Source organism: Diplotaxodon limnothrissa, linkage group LG17 (assembly GCF_057381915.1).
Source record: "Diplotaxodon limnothrissa isolate DT_005_m linkage group LG17, D_limnothrissa_male_GT1.1, whole genome shotgun sequence".
Taxonomy (NCBI): Eukaryota; Metazoa; Chordata; class Actinopteri; order Cichliformes; family Cichlidae; genus Diplotaxodon; species Diplotaxodon limnothrissa.
Genome location: NC_140612.1, coordinates 42,202,981 through 42,220,866, shown reverse-complemented (window position 1 = coordinate 42,220,866; position 17,886 = coordinate 42,202,981). Strand labels below are relative to the sequence as shown.

Below are 17,886 nucleotides of genomic sequence, written 5' to 3'. Positions count from 1 at the left end.
ACACAGCTGGCAGAGTGGCCGATATGGCGGCAGAGATTCTCCCGTTTTCGAGTGGCGTCCAAGCTAGGGATGGAGAGCGGCGAAGTGCAGGTGAACTCGTTTCTTTACTCAATGGGGAGAGATGCCGAACCAATATATGGCTCATTTGTGTTTCCTGCTGCTACGGAGGCCAGGCCAAGTCCGCAGTTTGAGTATGATCTGGTTATACAAAAGTTCGATGAGCACTTTGTCCCAAAGAGAAACGTTATCCACGACCGCGCCTGTTTTCACAAACTGAGCCAGAGGGCCGGGGAGACGGTCGAGGCTTTCGTGCGGAGCCTGTACGAGCTCGCGCAGCACTGCGAGTTCGGCGGCAGTAAAGACGAGCAGATCCGGGATCGTATCGTCATTGGATTAATTGACAAAGATGTTTCACAAAAACTCCAGCTCGAGGCGGACTTAACTCTGGATAGAGCCATTCAACTAGCACGCCAGAGTGAACAAGTCAAACAGCAAAGTGCAGACCAAGTGGAAAGCACGGTGAATGAGGTGAAACAGAGGCATTATAACAGCATGAGAAGGAGTTACTACCAACCTCATCAGGTACGTGAGCAACAGCATGGTGAGAGTAAACCAAAATGCCAAAGATGCAACAGGGTGCATGACAAAAGAGAAAACTGCCCAGCCCGCAATAAAAGATGCAGAAAGTGCAATAAGTTGGGACACTTTGAAGTTGTATGCAAAACCAAAATGCTAAAAGAGGTCAGGGCTGAGGCTGTACAGGACTCAGATGAGGATTCATTCTTCATAGGGGAGCTTTTCCTGGGAGCAGTAATTGAGCCAAAAACAACAGTCATTGAGGAGTCAGGCTCAGATGCCGACTGGGACATTGAGCTATTGGTAAATGGCAGTCCAGTTGATTTCAAAATTGATACAGGCGCAGACACCACTGTTATGACAGAAACGACCCTTAATAAGCTACAGCAGAGACCCAAACTTATCCAGTGTAAGCCAACTGTGTACAGCCCTGGTGGAAAAGTCAAGTGCATGGGTAAATTCCTTGCTACTACAGTGTACAAAAGCCAAAAGTACCAGTACTGGATTACAGTTATAAAAGGGCAATATGCAAGTAACCTACTGGGGAAGACAGTGGCAAAGCGCATGGGACTAGTCACTAGAGTTAACAAAATCAGTAGTGACTTAACAGAGGATGTGTTCGGAGAAATTGGCCTGCTGAACTGTGAACCTGTAAAAATCGAGCTGACCGAAGATGCAGTGCCGTACAGTGTAACCACCCCACGCCGGGTGCCTTTTCCTCTCCTTCCAAAAGTGGAAAAGGAAATAAAGCGCATGCTCAAACTTGGCATCATTGAGGAAGTCATCGAGCCAACAGACTGGTGTGCACCAATGGTGCCTGCTCCAAAGCGCAACAAGGATGAGGTCAGGGTGTGTGTGGACTTAAAACGTCTGAATAAGGGAGTAAAGCGTGAACGGTACATCTTGCCCACATTGGATGACATAACTCCTAAGTTAGCAGGGGCTAAAGTTTTCTCCACTTTGGATGCCTCCAGTGGGTTCTGGCAAATACCACTGGATCCCAGCTGCCAAAAACTAACCACGTTCATAACTCCCATGGGCAGGTTTTGCTTCAGACGCCTGCCATTTGGCATAACTTCAGCACCCGAGATCTTCCAGCGGCTCATGAGCACCTTGCTCAAGGGCCTAGAGGGGACTGTCGTCGTGATGGACGACATATTGGTTTTCGGGGCTAACAAAGAGGAACATGACCAACGCTTAGGTGCAGTATTACAGACAATCAAAGCATCAGGACTTAAGCTCAACAGGTCCAAGTGCCACTTTGGAAAGAATGAACTACAGTTCTTCGGTCACATCATCAGTGCGGATGGTGTGAAACCTGATGATGGCAAGGTGGAGGCTATTGCCAGGATGCCCAGCCCCACCAATGTAGAACAACTCAGGCAGGTACTCGGATTAATAAACTATGTTGGAAAAGAGTGTTTAGCATCTGTCTGGACCTGCGAACGTTTTACCCGCTACATCCAAGGCATGGGTCATGTACGTCTACAAACTGACCATAAGCCCTTGGTGCCTTTGATCAACTCATACGACCTTGATAAAACGCCACTGAGATGTCAGAGATTGCTGATGCGACTGATGCGATTCAATGTCACTGCTGAACATGTTCCCGGTAAACAGTTAGTGGTGGCGGACGCACTCTCCAGACATCCACTGCATGGATGCTACCCGTCCGAGACAGACAGCCAGGTCAAGGCATATGTGAGCAACGTAGTGACAAGCAAACCTATCAAGTCACATAAGTTGGAGGAAATTCGTAGAGCAACACAGAGGGACCCAGAACTTCAAAAAGCAATCATCTTCACCAGACAAGGGTGGCCTCGGAGAATGGCAAAGAGCTCACCACTGCAAGGCTTTTATGCAGCTAGAAGCCACCTTTCAGAATCAGATGGTCTAGTGCTCTACCACGATCGCATCGTAATTCCCACAGCACTCAGACCCAGTGTCCTTGACCAATTACATGAAGGCCACCAAGGACTAACTAAATGTAGAGAGCGCGCAAGATCAACAGTGTGGTGGCCCAACATTGGACTTCAAATAACACATAAGGTGAGGTCATGCAACTTTTGCAGAGAGCACAAGCCTACACAGCGACGGGAACCTCTCGTGACTACTCCTCTGCCCGATGGCCCCTGGCAAAAGATTGCAGCTGATCTTTGCGAGCTTGAGGGTAAGAACTTTCTTGTCGTTGTTGACTATTTTTCAAGAGACGTTGAGATTGCTTCCCTCACTACAACAACCAGCAGACAGGTCATTAACAAGCTTAAACACATGTTCGTTAGATGGGGCATCCCGTTAGAATCAGAATCAGAAAGGGTTTTATTGCCAAATGTTGAGCGGGTTTACAACATTAGGAAATTGCTGCGGTGCTTCAGTGCAAACATACTGTTATAAATACTGTTATAAATTAAGCTTAAATAGACATGAAAATAAAAATGAGAATAAGAATTAAAAGTGCTAAGTAGATAGATAGATATATACATGATATATACATGAGTGCAGGTGGTGATCAGTGCCAAACATGGAATGATGCAGTGACACAGCGTAGGGTCATGTGTTAGTGGTGGGAACAGTCATACGGTTATTGTTCATGTGTTCAACAGCAGAGGGGAAGAAACTGTTCTTATGGCGAGAGGTTCTGGTGCGAATGGACCGGAGCCTCCTGCCTGAGGGGAGCAGGGCAAACAGACTGTGTCCAGGGTGAGAAGGGTCAGCTGAGATCCGAGCTGCACGCCGCAGTGTCCTGGAGGTGTACAGGTCCTGCAGAGATGGGAGTCTGCAGCCAATCACCTTCTCAGCAGAGCGCACAACACGCTGCAGTCTCTGTTTGTCCCTGATAGTGGCTCCAGCGTACCACACGGTGATGGAGGAGGTGAGGATGGACTCGATGATTGCAGTGTAGAATTGCGTCATCGTCCGTGTTGGCAGGTTGAATTTCTTCAGCTGCCTCAGGAAGTACATCCTCTGCTGGGCTTTCTTGATGGCAGAGGTGATGGTGGGCTCCCACTTCAGGTCCTGGGTGATGGTGGTACCCAGGAAGCGGAATGAGTCCACAGAGGTGATGGGGGTGTCAGTCAGGATGATGGGGGGGAGTGGAGCTGTGTGCTTCCTGAAGTCCACAATAATCTCCACTGTCTTCTGGGCATTCAGCACCAGGTTGTTGTGGCTGCACCAGGACACCAGACGTTCAACCTCTCTCCTGTAGGCAGACTCGTCCCCGTCCGAGATGAGTCCAATGACGGTGGTGTCATCTGCAAACTTGATTAGCTTGACAGACTGGTGGGTGGAGGTGCAGCAGTTAGTATACAGGGAGAAGAGCAGGGGAGAAAGAACACAGCCCTGAGGGGAGCCGGTGCTGATGGTCCGGGAGTCCGAGACATTCTTTCCCAGCCTCACATGCTGCTTCCTGTCCGTCAGGAAGTCAGTGATCCACCGGCAGATGGGATCAGGCACATTCATCTGGGAAAGCTTGCCTCGGAGATGGTCTGGAAGGATGGTATTGAAGGCAGAGCTGAAGTCCACAAACAGGATCCAGGCGTAGGTTCCTGGGGAGTCCAGATGCTGCAGGATGAAGTGTAGGGCCATGTTGATGGCGTCGTCTACAGACCTGTTGGCTCTATATGCAAACTGCAGGGGGTCCAGGAGGGGGGCCGTGAGGGTCTTGAGATAGGAGAGAACCAGGCGCTCAAATGACTTCATGACCACAGATGTCAGAGCCACGGGTCTGTAGTCATTTAGTCCAGTGATCCTAGGTTTCTTGGGGACAGGGATTATGGTAGAGGACTTGAAGCAGGCAGGCACATGACATGCCTGCAGTGAGGAGTTGAAAATGCCAGAAAACACTGGGGCCAGCTCGTTTGCACAGTGTCCACAGGGGTGGACTACTCCAGCCAAGGTCATCAGTAAGTCTAAGGAGCCGAGATCCTACTTGGTGGAGATGGCGAATGGGAACGTGACTCGCCGCAACAGACGACACCTTCAGCCTGTCCCAGGCACCGCTGATCCTGAGGAGCAGCAGCAGAGCACTGTTCCAGCTACACCGACTACTCCAACTAAAGGGGCGGCTGCTTCCCAAGAACCACCAGTAAGGCAGACATTGCCAATCCCTGTCCCGGGGTCTCCTCTCCACCCTACCACACCTGTGAGAGTGACTTCCAGGGGGCGGGAGATTAAAGTACCTCTCAGATTCAGAGACTGAGGACTATCTCCTTTCTATGTTCTAAGGGCAGAATAATCCCTTATCAGGACTGAGGGTAGTCTACCCCTGTGATGTCCTGCGTTCTGACAACACTGTTTTATGTTTAAAGTACTTTTGTTAAAGGGGGACATGTTGTGAAATCTGTTTATGTTGTCCTAGTAAGGCTACCATGAGGGCAGCCACTAGAGGTCGCTAGGAGACCGGTGGTATATGTGTTTTTCCAGAAATTGATGTAGCGACGTACACTGCTGCTACAATTCAATAAAAGTGGTTCGTGCTTGAGAACCCTGCGTCTTATTGCCTCCGAACATGACTGTGTGTGTGTGAGAGAGAGAGATGAATTCCAGAACAGAAGTAAAACAGGTGATCTGTTGAATAATTTGGTCATTTGGAGGCTCGGTTGCATAAGTCTGTGTGTTGTCGTCACTTTAGTCCTTCTGCTCTCTCTGTTTCCATCTGACGTATTTTTCTTTCTGTTATCAGATATATTTGCTGTTAACAAGTATCATTTCCTCCTGTCAGTGTAACATTTTTACACGTATTTCAGGAAATTGATGAGGTTTTTTCTTTGTTGTTTCAGCTGAGCCAAAACCACACCCACTTTAACACGTTGGTTGGCGTCTGCATTGATCAGCCTGTCACTCGCCCTTCCTTCCATGTAAAATCCACTAAATTGAAATTAATCCAGTCTCATGAAGCCCGTTCATAGAGGTGGTTATATTTTGAACGTTGGAAACAGCCAGGTTAGCGCTTTGTCCTTTTCCCAGTATTAATGCTAAGCTAGGCTAACAATGTCCCGTAGTACCAAGGGCGTAGATTTGGCATGGACGGAAGGGACATGTCCCCACCAATATCCTGCGATTATTGAATTGTCCCCACCAATAATTTGATCTCTTCGAGTAAAGAACAACAATCCCGATAGTAAGAAAAACCGATCTGTCAGCGTCTCATTCACCCAGCGGAGCAGAAAGAGTTAAATTACTTCTCTACTGGAGTCCTAGTCATGTGACAAATATGGCCAATGTGATTGGCTGTGCCTTTCAGGGAGCTCTGTTTAGTTTTAGCAGCGGCAAGCCTGCGCTGCGAGGAGGAGAGGAGGACGGCAGCAAAACGGAAGAACCTGGATGTAAGAAAGTGTTTTTCAAAGAAACCTGTCAGTCACTTAAAGTCAAGTTCACTCATAAAATGTGTCCGTCATAATAACGTTACAGGCGATGCTAGGCTTTGGCCCACATCAGTCTAAGACTGTATGTAACCATGAATAACCTGTTTTGGAAACTACCTGCACAACAGGCAGCACTGTTAGTTCTCTCAGTCTCAGAGCAGCATTTCTAATTTTGATTGAAACTGTCAGAGAAAACGGCAGCCTCGAGCAGCCCGGATATTAGTTTACAGAGGCTGTTAGAATTATATATCTAACATTAAAATGTTGGTGACACAATAATTTCATCCTAATGGCTCTGACATATTCATAGGGTTAATTTTGAGACAAAATGTCATGAGGTCGTCATGATTTTACAAATATTCCACCTTGTAGTGCAGTTTGCACAAATTGTTTTAAAAATGCACTCAGCCTACAAACATTACTGATGAGTGAAGATCTGCACAAAGTGACAGAAACACTGAAGCAGCTCCACATTTTATTCTTATTGTCATGTATGTCCTATTTGTCAGGTGACAGAAGAACCAACACAAAGCTCAGAGAGTAATGATGACACAAGATCACAGGTGAAATTGGATGATGACTTGTTGGTTCATGACTGTATTTGAAGCTATTTTTATTTTAGCATGATACCTGATTTATATGGATTATGGCTGAAGTAAACTAAAGCCTAAAATACTTAGTCAGTCATTTGTTTAATAGTAATTTAACATTACATAATTCACATATAAAACTATGAATTGTAATTTTAAATGGTTTAAAAGCATGCAGAATAGCATATGTAGGCAAGTGTATTTCTCCTTTTTTATCAAGAAGCAAAGACAAAAAGGACAAAAATAAGAAACAGGACAGGGTTCAGTGGTTGAATCATCCGTCCCCATCAATGCCAAAACCAAATCTACGCCCTTGCGTAGTACACTGGACACTGCTGGCTCACTGACATGGTTTTGCGCTTCGGTTTGTAACGTGCACGTTGTGGAAAAAACTACGAATATTTCAGAGAAACCTGATCGAGCACTTGTGAAGTGTCCAAAATCCTGCAAACGTCTGCTGAGCGGGATGTCTGTGAGATCGCTCTTTCTGGTCTCACTCAGAAAAAACTGAGACTCTGTTCATGAATCCAAACTTTAATTGTGTGTTTTTCTCTGTTTGTGGTTCTTTTGTAGCCTCGTCGTTCTTGAAGCAGGCATTTGAAGGGGAGTATCCCAAACTCCTGCGACTCTACAACGAGTTGTGGCGCCGACTGCAGCAGTACAGCACCAGTCTGCAAGGAGCGTTAACCAGCAGCGGTGGGATGGACGCGTCTCTGGATGTCTCCACAGTAGAGACAGACAACCAGGACCTGTTTACACATGGGAAACAAGACTACAAGTGAGCCCAGTCAAACACAGCAGCACGCACACAACAGCTTGTTCAGTTTGAAGCACAGAGAAAAAGTTGAATTCAGAGCGTATTTGAGTTTTCTTGTTTTGAGTCACACCTTAGTTAAACATTCAAGTAGAAAGTCTGCTCGACTCACAGGCAGAGTTTGTGTCCTCCTACAGCTTCGAAGGCTTCCTGAGTCACAGGTCAAATGTCTTCACTAAATGTATTTTTAGAAGCAGAGACGACCGTTAAGAAACAACAAGAAAAACACTGTGCTGCTCAGTGAAGCCAATCTGATTGGTTCTCACTGTCGGAGGGCAAAAACAGATGGGACAGTGTTTGATAAGAAGGTCTAACAGAGAACAGTGCAATGAGGGATTGTGTGTACACAGTGCAGCAAAAACCTGAGGAACAAAGGCATCGTGTTACTGATGGGGCACAAAGACATGGCAGACACAAAGTCCTCTCATGTTAGTGCGTATGCACTAATGACAGGATGTGAGGGCAGATACTTGGAAGTAGAGTGACAAGCTACACACATCTGTCTCTTCATGCAAAAGCAAAGGAATAACTGCAACAGTTTATGTACTTTCCTTTTCTTGCATTGTCACGATGTATAACAGTTATTAAACGAATCAGCACTCAGCTGCACTGAACAGTAATACGATTGGATAAGGTGGCGTTTCAGTTCCACTTATGTCAGACAGAGAACATCTTTGTTTTATGACGATGATGACACCATGATAACTGAGAATGTTTTTGTGCTTTTTTTTTTTTTTTTGAAACGATGATTTATTGATTTTGTCAGAACAACACGAACATCAACAAGTCAGCACAGCCAAGCACAAAAAAAGAAAAAAAAAAAAAAAAAGGGGGGAAAACACAGACATTAATCAGTGTGTTTAAAAACAAACTGCGAGTCCCCTTTATGTAATAGCACAGTAAGGTCATGAGGTAGGTGATCAAGCAGAGGCTGCCATATGCTACAGAATGCATTACAATTGCCCTTTATGATGGCACTGAGGCGCTCCATCGGCAGCACCCTGAGCAGTTCTCTGTACCACTGTGTAACAGTAGGAGGCCGTCTCTGAATCCATTGAAACAGTACACATCGCCTCGCCAAATGTAAAAGTTTACTTAACAAAAGCATCTGTACAGAAGACAGAGAGAGCCCTTCTATAGATAGACCCAGAACGAACAGCATAGGGTTCAGTGGGATCGTTCGGTGGAAAATAGAGCAAAGCTCCATAGCAATATTCTTCCAAAATCTAGTAATTAAAGGACATTGCCATATGCAGTGGTAATAGGTCCCTACAGCCGTATTGCACTTCACACAAAGGGCAGAAATCTGAGGGTGAATTTTATTTAGGAACTCCGGCGTACGCTGTAGTCTATGTAAGATTCTGTACTGGCTTTCCTTTAGTCTGTTACAGGGAAACAATTTCATGGCAGATCTGAAAGTTTTGGACCATGCTTCCGCACCAACCTGAGCTTCGAGGTCGGTTTCCCACCGAACCCTGGCCTTATCAGTGGTTATAAAGTTCAAAGACAACAATTTCCCATAACAAAGAGAAATAAATTTCTTTTTTGTAGTCATTTCCTCGTTAACTTTGAGAAGAAAGCTTTCAACAGGGTTCAAAACTGGTTGATTGGCTGGAAATTTAAGGGAGTTCACATAATGCCTTACTTGCAGGAATCCAAAGAAGTGTTTCTGTGGTAAATTATACTTAACTTGAACTTGATTAAAGGCGTTTTTGTGCTTTTAAACGTAACCTTAAAGGAAAGTCTCCGTCTGTTCAAAGCTTCTCACCAGCAAATTGTGTGTGTGTGTGTGTGTGTGTGTGTGTGTGTGTGTATATCTCAGTTCTATTTTGAATGATGTTTAATTAATAAATTTAATTCAGTGTGTATCTTTGTGTGTGTGCTCATGTAGCCCAGAGAAGGCTCTGAAGGACTCTCTGCAGCCGTACGAGGCAGCCTACCTGTCCAGGTCTCTCTCTCGCCTCTTCGATCCCATCAACTTGGTATTTCCCATGGGGGGCCGCAACCTGCCTTCCAGCGATGAGCTAGACAGCATCATCAAGACCATCAACAGGTGTGAAGGCTTTTCATTATCCAACATATCAAGAGTTTGTAGTTTCGTAATACTGATCAGTGGATCGTTAATTGAAATATTAAATCAAAAGAAGAAACTAGTGAATGGTTGGGGGTCAAATTTAAACATGATTTTTCTTTCCTGTTGGAATGTTCTGAATCATTATCAGTGAAAACACAGTGTGTGTGATTAAAGCCGGGCACGCTGACTCTGCTGGTTGTTTGCAGTGAGCTGAATGTCGCCTCGGTGGATCCGAGCCTCTCTTTGGCTGTGGCCAAGAACGCCGCCAAGACGGTCCAGCTCTTCTGTGTCAAGTCTGAACAGCTGGTGCGTACCTCACTTAGTGTGTGCAGTGCTAAAGTAACCTTTGAAGGTGCGTTCATGTTGATCACTGAGACTGTTCCAAGAGGAGTTACAGAATTAAGTCCAGAATAGTAAATATGTGGCTGTGGTTCCCTCCCACGCTGATGAGGGTGAAGGTGCGTGGCTGTCTGTGTTAGCTGCCAGCGTGTCCATGATGTACCCTGAGCCTGCTGTGTTAGCACTGCCACAGCGTAAACCCATTAGGACAAAGAAAGCTGTGGGGATGCCGTTTCCTTCCTTGCTCTCACCTCTCAAACTCTGTCTCCAGTTGTGCACTCAGGGTGATGCCAGCCAAGTGATTGGTCCACTAACAGAGGGCCAGCGGAGGAATGTTGCTGTAGTAAACACTCTATACCGCCTGCAGCAAGCTGTCACCAAGGTAGGAGTAAGACCTTGAGTCCAGTTACTACAGCAGCATGTGCAACAGTGTGTTCTCCCCCGTGGACTATTAACCCACTGTCACAGCAGAAGAAAGGCACAGGATGCTGGGATAGCTCGCTCAGGCGAGCTGTGTGAGCAAAGGCTAATGCAAGGCCGTGAGTTTGAGTCCACTCCCAGACAGTTCATGTCTATAAATGTGTATAAAAGATGATGATGATGATAATGTTGGCGTAACGTAAGAACTGCGTTAATCTCATGTTTCACTGAAACTCTGAAGGGTGAAAAAAGTTTTGAAACTTTAACAGTCAAATGTAATTTATGCATTCAGACTTTAATCAATACATTTCTGTTCATGTTGATTAGGAATGATTAAAAAATGTGACATTATGGTCTTTTACCCAAATTCAACACGATGCAGTGTGTGACTGATGTGTGTGTGCTAACCTGTTTTATCTCATAGATCATTTCAGGCTTGGGATCATGTCCACAAGCTGCTGCAGAGTCCCTCGCTGCTTCTTTGGAGGTATCCTCTTAGCAGTAATTAAGTACTTCTCTGGTATGCGAGTATTTATCACTAATGCTGTGTCTTCGCACACACGTGAACTCGAGTTGCGTCTGTGACCTCCCGTCATATTTCTTTTCAAGATTTTCTTATTTAATCACTAGTGTACATATATTTATATTTATAGATACATATATATTTAGTCATCTTTTCTCTTTTACCATGTCTCTCTAATATTTGCTCCTTACTATTTTTCTATTTTCTTTATTATTTTATTTTATTATATTTTCTTCTACTGTACCATGCTGCTGAGTGACTGCTGCTCGTCAAACACATTTCATTGCAATGTTGACCCTGTGCTAACTTGCATATGACAAATAAAACTGAAACTGAACTGATGATGTCGGCTTCAGCTTCTGGTCACGTGTGGTTTGTGAGGTCACACCCTCATATTTGACAACAAGGCCTGGCTCGCAGTCTCCACTCTAACGATTCCCAAGGTTTTCTCTCGGGTTAAAGTCAGGACTTTAGTCAAATTCTTCCACACCACACGTGTCTGTGTTTTTAAAGACTTTGTGTGCAGTCGTGTTGGAACAAAGTTGCATGAAAGTGTCCAAAATGTCTCGGTTTGCTGAAGCGCTTAACACTTCCTGAAAAACAGCCCCCGCTGTAATCACTCTTCATCACACTTGCTGTTATTCTGACAGTCACCAAATGTACACTCATCCACCCCAGACAGAGAAACGTTATTGGTCACTCGCTCCACTGCTCTAGACTCCAGTGGAGATGTGTTCTTTACAGCATCCGATGCTTTGCATTGCATGTGGCGATGAAGATGCTGCTCAGCCGTGGAAACCTGCTCCATGAAGCTCTTTTACATTGCCTTCATCACTGAGTTGCTGGAAATTTCACAGCTGGGCTTGTTGCACAGGTTGCATCCTATCACAGTACCAAACTGGAATCCACTGAGCTGCTAAGAGCGAGCCGTTGCCTAGTTGCTAAACTTTATACACCTGTGGCAGTGGAAGTGACTGGAACACCTGAATTCTGTCTTTGGGTGGGTGAGCGAACACGTGGAGACTCCTCTCAGGTGCTGGAGGCTCCAGTCAAAGCCTGAAGCTTACATTAGTTTATCAGAGCTGTGATGACAACATTAGGCTCATATTTAGGTCAACACAGAGTTTAAAACTTTGTATGTTTTGATCTTTGTTCTTAAAACAAAATCTCTTTTTTGTTTCAGTTTACGGGGATTTTTTATTTCATTTCGATTTAAAGTTATAGTTTAATCATCTTCTAAGTGTCCTGATGCTCCAGCTGTCATCTTACACACATCTTACTGTTAGCAGCTCTGCTAGCTGTACTGTTGGCCCGACATGCTGTTGTCCATCTGGAGCTTCACCGTAACACTATAAAATGTGATAAAACATTAGGCTGTGGATGTCAGTTCATCTATACACGCGTGAGTCTGCTCATCTGACTCCACATGTTGCTAAGGTAGGCGTGATGCTGGTGTCCTCCTGTTCTGTCCTGTCACATGACTCTGTTTCTCCTTCTGACCTCTGGTTCAGGGAGTTCAGGCGCTGATGAGAAGTGCGGTGCATCCTCTCCTGCAGTCAGTCACCGACTCCATAGAGGCCATCATTATCACCTTACACCAAGAAGACTTCTCAGGGTCAGCCTCTCTGCATCAACAACAGCTCAGTACATATAATGTTAGAATGTTTTTGGACCGAATGTGCCTGCAACATGAATCAGACTCATTTTTATTGGTTGTAGCTAGAAAATCGAAGACCTTCATGAGTGGTTTTAGTCCTTCTAACAGTCAGAACTGTGCCTCTGGTTCACTGACGGTACAGATCACACTTGATTTTCAGATTGAATTCAGTCTTATTTTGAAAGTAAGTCCAAGCTCAGACTAGGACCGTCAACACGTCGTCACTGCTATGAATGAAGATTAAAGTCCAAAAGCTGCAGCTGGACTCATCTCGTCCTGCTCGTCGTCGGCTGCACTTGTTGTTCAGCAGTTGGTCCAACATCATTTAACACGAATCAAACAGCTGACGCTAACACATGCTCTCGTTTACAAACACAAAAAGTGACACACAGAAGGTAATAAAGAAAAAATGTCTTGTTTCGAGATTAATGTCATACAGTAACAACCCTACAACATTTGAAAGAAACCTCTAAGGATCAGAGGCCCCCCACAAGCAAACGGCTGACCACAGTGTGCAGACTCAGTGTGTGTGTGTGTGGTGTGGTGTGGGGGGGCTCACTAAATCTTCTAGTTTCTAAAAATCACTAAAAGAGTGACATGTACCAAGCCAGGTTTCCTCACACTGATCTGCTTTCTACAGTTGTGTTCAGAGTGTTAATGCACAGCATCTTTTCTGAGTCCCACAGCAAACACATGTTAAACACATGATGATGTGCTGTGTGTGCTGCAGGCCTCTGTCCAGCCCCGACAGACCTGATATTCCTTGCTCTCTGTACATGAAGGAGCTGCAGGGTTTTATCTCCCGAGTCATGGCAGACTATTTCAGACACTTTCAGTGTGTGGACTTCATATTCGAGAGCACGGAGTCGATCGCCCAGAGAGCCATCGAGCTGTTCATCCGCCACGGCAGCCTGCTGCGTCCGCTGGGGGAGGGGGGCAAGATGAGACTGGCTGCTGACTTTGCGCAGGTAACGGAGATGCCATCTGTTTTCTGCTCTTCGGCCTTGTTTCGCTCAAAGGCCGATTTTCATTTTGACTTTTCTGTTTTTACGCGTGTCAGATGGAGATGGCTGTGGCTCCTCTGTGCAGACGAGTGTCTGATTTAGGGAAACCCTACAGGATGCTGCGCTCCTTCAGGTGTGTTGGCTTCAATTAACAGTCGTCACAGTTAGATGGTGCACTTTGTTTTTTCATGTAAAGAATTACGGCCTAACAGGCAGTAATGGTGATGAATCATGTTAACCATGCAGGACTTTACCTACATGCACTCGGTGCTGTCCTGACCTAGACACTGTGTATTTTTCATAGTAAAACACTGCATTTTAAATACTACATATCTACAGTACGTACATACTAGTTCCAGTTTATTGTTGTTTTTAATATTACATAAGAAACTGTTGACCTTCATGTTATTTTGGTGAAAGCTGAGAGTTTAGGCACAGCGAGTTATCCAGCATCGAAACTCCACAAACCTGCTCTGGTTCCAGTCCAAGTTTGGGAGAACGCATCAGTTTGTAAAACCTTTACTGGGAAAAAGTGAGCAGCAGGAGTCCTTCATCAAACCACCTGATCAACAAACTCCGACATGACCCACCGCCGTTTGTCTTACACTGAAACGATGTGCAGTAAAGCTGCAGCCATTACAAAGTAACTCAGTCTGACACCAGTTTAAGTTATACTGAAGGCTGACAGCAGCCGGCCTAGTTACCTGCAGCACAGGGGTGGGTGTAAAGGGGGCCACGGGGTGCAGCGGACCATGTTTATTTCAAAGCTTTCATAACATTTTTCAGATTGAAAGTGAAATATTATCAAAGAATGTCTTGATCAAATCACATTAAAAAAATATAGAAATAAAAGCTAATAAAACTCTCATTTGATTTCTGACTGGATTTTTTTCTTCGGGGAAATGGAACCAGTCGTAGGCAGACAGTTTCAGTGTTCGTTCAGGTGCTCACACAGATGACCGAGGCTTTCATCAGGTTATCAGAGAGCTTTTCCTGTAAGCTCGTCTTTCTTCTGAATGAACACGATGAGCAGCAGATGTTTTACATGGAAGGTAAAAAGTGCTGTTTGCTTTGTGTTTGAGGCCGCTGCTGTTCCAGACCAGTGAGCTGATAGCCAGCAGTCCAGCTGTCGGTGAACTGATTCCCTACAGCACCTTACTACACTTCCTTTTCACCAGAGCCCCACCGGAGCTGAAGTCACCTCACCAGGCCTGTAGACACACACACACGCGCACACACAGTTCAAGCTGAATCGTCCATCATCATGTGGCACTTCTGCAGTGTGTACAGTGCACCATCTCAATAAGCCTGTCCCCCACAGAGAGCAGAGTGGTCCATCGCCAGGTACTCACAGTGGCTGGATGATCATCCCTCTGAGAGAGACAAGCTCAGCCTCATCAGGTAGGCTCGGTGACGTAAACACATCTGTTAGAACACTTTGGTCTGTACAACAGGACAGGAGCTGCCACTGTTACCTGAGCTTAGATTACCTAATCTCAGGGGGCCTTTACTGTGATGAATGGGCTCCCTCTAGTGGTAGACTGACTGATGTGTGTGTAATTTAAGGAGTCACTGCTGACTGCCAATAAGAGTCCTAACTCAGTATTAGTTTGCACTACAATCAAATCAGGTAAGAATAGCATGAAAAATATTTACGCCAGCATTAGGTGTTGGGCTTGTTGTACTACATGGTGCATTTTGGCTTCAAAGGAAGATCAAACAGACATTTAGTTTGAGCTTGAAGTAGTGAGAGGTCCAAAAACACCATATTTAGAATCCCCATGTGTTCCCTACCAACTGCCAGTACAATGTTTTAAATGGCTGTATGCTGCATTATTATCGCCTTGACCTTCAAGTCTGTCGACCTTGAAGGTCAGAGGCCAAATGTGACACGTGTTAAAAATGCACACTGTTCTTGTAAGACTCGCAGTTTTGAGGCACCAACTCTTTACACTGACCTTGAACACCTCGCTGGATACAAGTCAGATATGACAACTGATTTGTGTGCACTGTGATAACAGATGTGCTCACTCTGTCTGTCCTCTCAGGGGCGCTCTGGAGGCCTACGTGCAGTCAGTCAGGGTTCGGCAGGGGAAGGAGTTCGCCCCCATCTATCCCATCATGCTCCAGCTGTTACAGAGGGCTACCAGCACCTGACCTGTGTTTGGGTCCACAAATAATCTGCTCATTTTTTAACAAGTGTGGTCCAGGGGTCGAGAGAGAGTATTTACAGTAAAAGTAATCTCAGCAGTAACAGCAGAGAGCCTCGTCCGAACCACAGAGGAGGACAACGCAGCTTCTTAGAACAGACTTGCTGATATAAAAGTAATAATTTGTGACACACATCAAAAACTCATCTGAATAAAGGCAATATTTCCAAAACTTTAATGTAGTACTTCATTGAAAGCACAGGTTTTGCCTTCACAGACAGTATGACAGGAACACTACACACGCAGACTCAGATGGGCCACTTCCACTGGTTGGGGGGCGGCTCCTCTACCAGCGGCTCCCACGGCTTCCACTCGGACATCTTCCTCGATAACGCCAGCTCACACTCAGCCTGCGCGCAGGAAAAAAATCATCAGCCACAAATACTAATGTATACACTAATACTGTAAAGCAACCATACTTTTTAGTTAAGTTGAGACAACTGCGTTCACATATTCACCGAGACCGTCCGGTCTGTATGAAGGCTGACGGGAACCAACCGAACACATCAGTGATTTAATGTCGACTTCAGTGTGAAACAAACAGTAACTCTGTACTACGAGTGTGTCAGCTACTCTGGTGAGAAAAGCACTCTCAGAATAAAAGAGGCAGCAGTCTGTACAAAGCCACGCGCTCATTTAAAGACCTGGGAGCAATACAGTACTACCAGCAGCGTATTAGCAGTCTTCAAACCAGTCGGAATCACTTTAATCCAGGGATTCAATTTTAATCCCTGGATTAAAGTGAACCAGAATGATCTGGACCTGCGCTCCAACACCTTCCGTTACTAAGCTTGTCACTGTGTTCATGTATGTAGGCTATATATGTCATACACCCCTCTGCACTCGAGCTGAACACGAAGTCGTGACTTTTAGGTTTGTACATGAAGAGTTTTCCACTCAGCTTCATCACTTTGATCAGAGTGAGGCAGACTGACCGCGACCTACCTGGAAAATGACCTCTTCAATCTGACCGCAGTTAATTTTCTTCTCAAGCTTCTCAACATCGGGTTCCTGTGAAGAACACAAATCCTGTCAGTTCATCTAAGCTCCTCTGTCATTCGTCTGTCTGCTCACACACTGACCGTTTTCACGTGGCTGAAGCGCTCATTGACCAGCTGCTCCGTGTACTTCCTGTAAGCAGCGTCCTGCGGCATGGTCTGCAAGGACGCCAGGATCTTTGTGTAGAGGATCCTGAGACGCTGAGAGGAACAGCACAGGGTGAGTACACTGCTCAACTCCCTCAGCTTCAATGACAGCTCCATAAACGGCACACGGATAACACGAGTGTGATCCAGGACTAGTCTGGTCACAGTCAGGCGATGGGAAAGATTAAAAATGAGGTATGTGGTGCAGTCACCATCAGCTGCTCACCTCCTGTGGATTTTGAGACACTGCCAGGCCCACCAAGCCGGTCGTCTGGAAGAGAGGAAAAGGAGAGCTGTCCAAGAGTGGCTAATGTCAATGCTTTCACCTTTAACCACGTGACTCCAGCATCGGCACTCGGCCTAAACCAACCCTCAGTCTGTCTGCTCGCACTGTCAACAACCAGCTCCACAGCTGGTTTTATGACTTGGACGAGACACTTGTGGTTCTTAATCACCTCCAACAACATTTCCCTGCTAATGTGGAACTTCCTTAAAAAACATTCTCTGAAATCCATCAGCCCTCACCTTCAAATATGTGCACTTTATTAACATTACAGGCAGGTTTGCACTGAGCAGGGATTTTATTTTCCAGGTCTGTTCGTCCAGATTCGGGTCTCCAGTTAGCCATGTAAGGGAAGTATGGCTTAACCAGTTTCTTCAAAAGCTCCCACGGGTGTTCGGCTGACTTAACCGTGGGACCGGATTCAAAGTGTTCGGTGAGCTTTCCTTTAGTTTGCCACCTGCTCTGACCGGACACTGCCGTGCTAGCTCCTTATCAAGTTAGCATGCTAGCACAACATGCACAGCGCGCAAACGGAGGTGACAGTACCGTCACCTTAATAAAACTAATACAGCTGTTTTATTGTGTTTCTTACATTAAAACAAGACATGACCTTTACTCATACCTTCTTCAGCAGCCCAGCCATTCTCCAGACGTCAGGAATGCGTCATGATACTTCCGGCTGCTAAATATGACGTCGATGTTGTCTTTTTTTTCTCGGCGTTTTGAAAAACGATTTGTTCCTGTCGTAATAAATGTTAAAAAATTAGAAAACGCGGACTGTTCTGTGATCACAGCAGCGTAAAACTATATACATGCTATGTATTCACGCTAGCATAGCATAGGTCGGATGTAGGTACAAACATCTGAACGTTTTGCTTTTATCCAAGC

At 45.5% G+C, this 17,886-nt stretch overlaps 2 protein-coding genes across 2 annotated transcripts in view; one reads left to right on the top strand and one right to left on the bottom strand.

The window, feature by feature from the left end:
• The window catches only part of cog5 (component of oligomeric golgi complex 5), an 84,639-nt gene extending 68,915 nt beyond the window's left edge, over positions 1–15,724 (top strand). Inside the window, exons 12-22 of the mRNA XM_085376837.1 lie at positions 7,103–7,307; positions 9,235–9,396; positions 9,624–9,723; positions 10,028–10,138; positions 10,601–10,663; positions 12,211–12,314; positions 13,087–13,324; positions 13,417–13,493; positions 14,443–14,569; positions 14,682–14,761; positions 15,409–15,724. Of these exons, the coding sequence (XP_085232963.1) occupies positions 7,103–7,307; positions 9,235–9,396; positions 9,624–9,723; positions 10,028–10,138; positions 10,601–10,663; positions 12,211–12,314; positions 13,087–13,324; positions 13,417–13,493; positions 14,443–14,569; positions 14,682–14,761; positions 15,409–15,517 (1,376 nt within the window). The 3' untranslated portion in view covers positions 15,518–15,724. The remainder of the gene's footprint in view (positions 1–7,102; positions 7,308–9,234; positions 9,397–9,623; positions 9,724–10,027; positions 10,139–10,600; positions 10,664–12,210; positions 12,315–13,086; positions 13,325–13,416; positions 13,494–14,442; positions 14,570–14,681; positions 14,762–15,408) is intronic.
• A 2-nt stretch (positions 15,725–15,726) lies between these two features.
• ndufa5 (NADH:ubiquinone oxidoreductase subunit A5) lies at positions 15,727–17,678 on the bottom strand. The gene is made up of 5 exons (XM_085376839.1): positions 17,621–17,678; positions 16,942–16,986; positions 16,653–16,769; positions 16,516–16,581; positions 15,727–15,920 (listed from the first exon to the last, which is right to left on the bottom strand). Exons 1-5 carry the CDS (start codon positions 17,639–17,641, stop codon positions 15,819–15,821), a joined length of 351 nt encoding a protein of 116 aa, XP_085232965.1. The 5' UTR covers positions 17,642–17,678; the 3' UTR covers positions 15,727–15,818.
• Between the last annotated feature and the right edge of the window lie 208 nt (positions 17,679–17,886).

Coding starts and splice junctions, on each gene's coding strand:
- ndufa5 (XM_085376839.1), bottom strand. CDS start 17,641: ATGGCTGGGCTGCTGAAGAAG. Junction 16,987..17,620: donor TGGCTGGGCTGCTGAAGAAG/GTATGAGTAAAG, acceptor CCTCTCTTCCAG/ACGACCGGCTTGGTGGGCCT. Junction 16,770..16,941: donor TGTCTCAAAATCCACAGGAG/GTGAGCAGCTGA, acceptor TGTTCCTCTCAG/CGTCTCAGGATCCTCTACAC.